Source organism: Centroberyx gerrardi, chromosome 23 (genome assembly GCF_048128805.1).
Source record: "Centroberyx gerrardi isolate f3 chromosome 23, fCenGer3.hap1.cur.20231027, whole genome shotgun sequence".
Classification (NCBI taxonomy): Eukaryota; Metazoa; Chordata; class Actinopteri; order Beryciformes; family Berycidae; genus Centroberyx; species Centroberyx gerrardi.
Window position 1 is genome coordinate 18093640 of NC_136019.1, and position 4043 is coordinate 18097682.

A 4043-nucleotide genomic window follows, 5' to 3' on the forward strand; every position below is an offset into this window, starting at 1 on the left:
TACTATAACCTTCATGATTCAATGACAAACTGTGTTCACGACAATCATGAACGTGTCATACCATAATTACAGTATCTTGTTATGGGAAACTTTGTGGTTCGCTGAGCAATCACAGCCTTACTTCCTCTGTCGTCCATAAATTTCATGACTCACTGACTCAAGAAGGTAGTTGCTCAACACGACTGGTCCTCCGCGTCTCTATATAGATGCTGCCTCCAGCACAGAAACACAAGTCACACTCGACGAGGAAACATGAAGTCTTTCAATCTGTGCATTCTTCTAAGCCTGGCAGTCACAGTTTACTGTGTGCCGATATCGCAAATTACTGTGGAAGATGAGCTTCTTGCAGAGGTAAGGTATCCTCACTATATATTCTCACTGTTTTGCTATAAAGATGTGTTCAACACGTGCATTTGAAAACTTTTCTACGAATTCTCAATGTTTTGTTCTTATAGACAAATGAGGATCTTATGTGACTGCTAAGTACTGTAGTGTACAGTGTTAACATACTATACATGCAGATCAGCTCCCCTTCTATCTTCATGCAATGCATGTCTGTTCTGCAGCTGCTGCATTATCTAACCATCTAACCCTTGTTCTTTCTTGCAGAGCTACCTGAAGAATTTCTTCAACCTGACACAGGAGACGGGTCCGGTGGCCAGAGGGGGGATCAGCCAGGTGAGCGAGAAGCTCAGTGAGATGCAGCGCTTCTTTGGCCTCCAGATCACCGGCATGTTGGATGCTGAGACCGTGGAGATAATGAAGAAGCCCCGCTGTGGCGTTCCAGATGGCAAAATTGCCCATTTCTCCACCTATGGAAGCACCTTAAAGTGGGAAAAACACAGCCTTACCTACAGGTGAGTGATCTAAAAAGAGAGAGGCAGAGAGAAGCAAATTTTAGACATTACATATAATTGACTATTTTATTATATATCTGACTGTTTTTCTGTCCTATAGGATTGAGAACTACACCCCTGACATGTCCATGTCTGAGGTAGATGACTCCATAGAGAAAGCTCTGCAGGTTTGGGCCAAAGTCACTCCCCTGAGATTCACAAGAATCTATAGTGGCACCGCTGACATCATGATCTCCTTTGGACGCCAATGTAAGTACAAAATAACTTTCCACTTGTCCCATCAAAGTCACAGTTTTATACCCCAATTGAAAAGTGGTCTATGAAGTAGCTATTGGACAATAAGTCTTTACAGCCACCTTGATGTTTTTTTCACAGTTTTTGATGAGTAGAAGAAGTGTTGAAAACACTGTCTTCATGTCAGCTCCATTTCTTGGTGGTTGTTTCCCAAGAAGCACCTGAACGACTCTAATTATTTCTGTGCCTTCACTTACATTGGAGCACAGCTAATCAATCTCAGTTCTAAGATACATTTGGGAAATCCAGTTCTGCACTGTTAGTTGTCACAGCAATAAGCGCAGGAGCAAAAAGCATCTGTTAAATAGCTACTCTTTCACTACTGGCTCTTTCCTATTTGCAAAAGCTGACAGGCATTTGTTCTTGTTTACAGCGCATGGTGATGGATACCCCTTTGATGGCCCTGATGGCACCCTTGCCCATGCCTTTGCCCCGTCCTCTGGCATCGGAGGAGACGCCCATTTTGACGAAGATGAGACCTTCACCTTCCGCTCAAACACAGGTGAGTTCTGCCACAGACAAACTCTATCCTAGCAGATTCTTCTGCGCTGTCAATGTGCATCTTGACATGATAATCGCTCATCACTCGGCAGAGCTGTAACACAACTGTAATTTTGCGTTTCCCACTGCAGGCTACGTCCTCTTCATTGTAGCAGCCCACGAGTTTGGCCACTCCCTGGGCTTGGCTCACTCCGAAGACCCCGGCGCTCTCATGCACCCTGTGTACAGCTTCAGAAACCCTGACACCTTTGTCCTGCCCCAGGATGACGTCAACGGCATCCAGTCTCTCTATGGTTAGTCGTCACCGCCTGGTTCACTGTAGCCTGTTTCCGCAAAACTGAACTCTTACGAGGTCACGCCTGAGCCTGGAGCACTTCATGCTCTCGATATGGCTTTGTTGCTGAGTGATGCAGAGCTCTCTAAATACTCGATGACTGATTTCATTTGACCTCCAGGTCCAAACTCTGATGAGGATTCCAATGAGCCTGGACCCACGCACCCCACCACCCCCAATGCCTGTGATTCAACCATGGTCCTGGACGCTGTCGCCACCCTGCGAGGAGAGATGTTCTTCTTCAAAGACAGGTATGCTAGACATTGAATGACCAAGAATATGAAAGCAAAATAGATGAGAATGACATTGTTTTCTCTAGATTGGGAGAACTGGCTGATGTACTAAAGTTGTCATGTGGTGGCGTTGTCTGTTCTCAGCTTCTTCTGGCGTAACTACCCACAGAGCACGACGCCTCAGCAGAGTCTCATCACCAATTTCTGGCCCAGCGCCCCTGTCAACATCGACGCCGCTTACGAAAGCCGCCAATCAGACAGAGTCATGCTCTTTAAAGGCATGAGTGCTCATAATCGTCCTAAGGCACCTACCCTGTAACCATTTCAAAGTCTGCATTAGTGCATTGGCTGATAACTCTTTTCTTTCCGTGCCTCAACAGGTCGCAAAGTCTGGGCCTTCTCTGGCTATAATGTTGTGCGTGGCTATCCCAAAGAACTCACCAGTGTCGGTCTGCCCAGAAGCGTGGAGAAAGTCGATGCTGCCCTCTATGATGAGGAAACTCGCAAGACATTATTCTTTGTCGGCAAACACTACTACAGGTATGTCCAAACCGTGTGTTAATTACACTCGACTGAGTTAGGTATTATCTATAACTTACCCTGATGTCTGAATGGTAGTGAATCAGCCTAATTCATGTCTGTTTTCTTTTTAGTTACGATGAGGCCAAAGGCACTATGGACCAGGGATTCCCCAAACTGGTGGAGCAGACCTTCTCAGGCCTGACCACCAAGGTGACTGCAGCTTTCCAGTACAGAAGTGAGTGGCATTCAAAACCGATCTGAGTTTCCCAAGTCAAGTGTATGGAAATGAGAAGGTGTTCACAGCGTTTTGGACATAGGAACCCTCTCTGAAACTTATCAGCCTATAAACAGCACAGTAATTAACAGTGTGCCTTCGTTCCCCAGGCTTTACCTACATCTACAGCGGGCCCTACATGTTCGAGTACAGCCTGAGCGGCAGGCTGTACCGTATGCTGGGGAACGACTACTTCCTGCACTGCACGAACTTCTAGACCATCTGACTACATTAGTCGCTTACAAAGCCTCTGTGAATGACAATGAATGTTCCAGAGAGTCCAAATGTGTCTATTATTTTTAATATTATGTTTTATCAAATCTAATTACATTGTTACACATATTTATGTAAACATATATTTTTATATGTATTTGGATCTACATTGCTGTTGTTATTCTTATTTTATTTCATTTTATAATCCAAAGATATGAATGTATGTATGTATGTATTTAAACAAGCACAGATCCTGTACAGACCCACGGCGTGTGTGTTCAATTCAATTCAATGCACTGAAGCATGAATCCAGCTGATCAAATAGGTCACGTCATATATTTATACTTTCTCATTCCCACATTTAACCATGTCACTCTGCAAAGAACACTGTCAAATAAATCAGATAAATCACAAAATGGTCTGGAAAAAAAGTGAGTTTTGGAAGTAGATTGAAATTGACAAAATGTCCCTTTATTCTTTTAGAAATCTATGAAACAAAATCCTACAGCTTGAAAGACCGTAATATCCGTCGACCTACCAGTTCGGCAGCTCCAAACAGTCAAATAAACAGAGCCCAAAGCTCCTTCCTGACTGAGGACCTGACCTTTCCACAGTAGCTGCCCCTCAATTTGCCAGCCCACAGGCCCATACAGGCAGATAATAGGCATCCCCAGGAGTCACCATTACAACCATGCATCCATAGACGCAGGCATGGACGCAGGCATTGACGCACATGAAGGACTACTGTACTTGTGCATTCAAATGTCAGGCATATTTGTCGGTTAAAGGGCACTGACGGGCGGAAATGCTGCCTG

At 44.7% G+C, this 4043-nt stretch overlaps 1 protein-coding gene across 1 annotated transcript; it reads left to right on the top strand.

The window, feature by feature from the left end:
- The first annotated feature begins 239 nt into the window (after positions 1-239).
- Positions 240-3648, top strand: LOC139931432 (collagenase 3-like). The gene is made up of 10 exons (XM_071924938.1): positions 240-351; positions 610-857; positions 958-1106; positions 1525-1653; positions 1784-1945; positions 2108-2237; positions 2364-2497; positions 2600-2759; positions 2873-2976; positions 3126-3648. Exons 1-10 carry the CDS (start codon positions 253-255, stop codon positions 3230-3232), a joined length of 1422 nt encoding a protein of 473 aa, XP_071781039.1. The 5' UTR covers positions 240-252; the 3' UTR covers positions 3233-3648.
- The last annotated feature ends 395 nt before the right edge of the window (positions 3649-4043 follow it).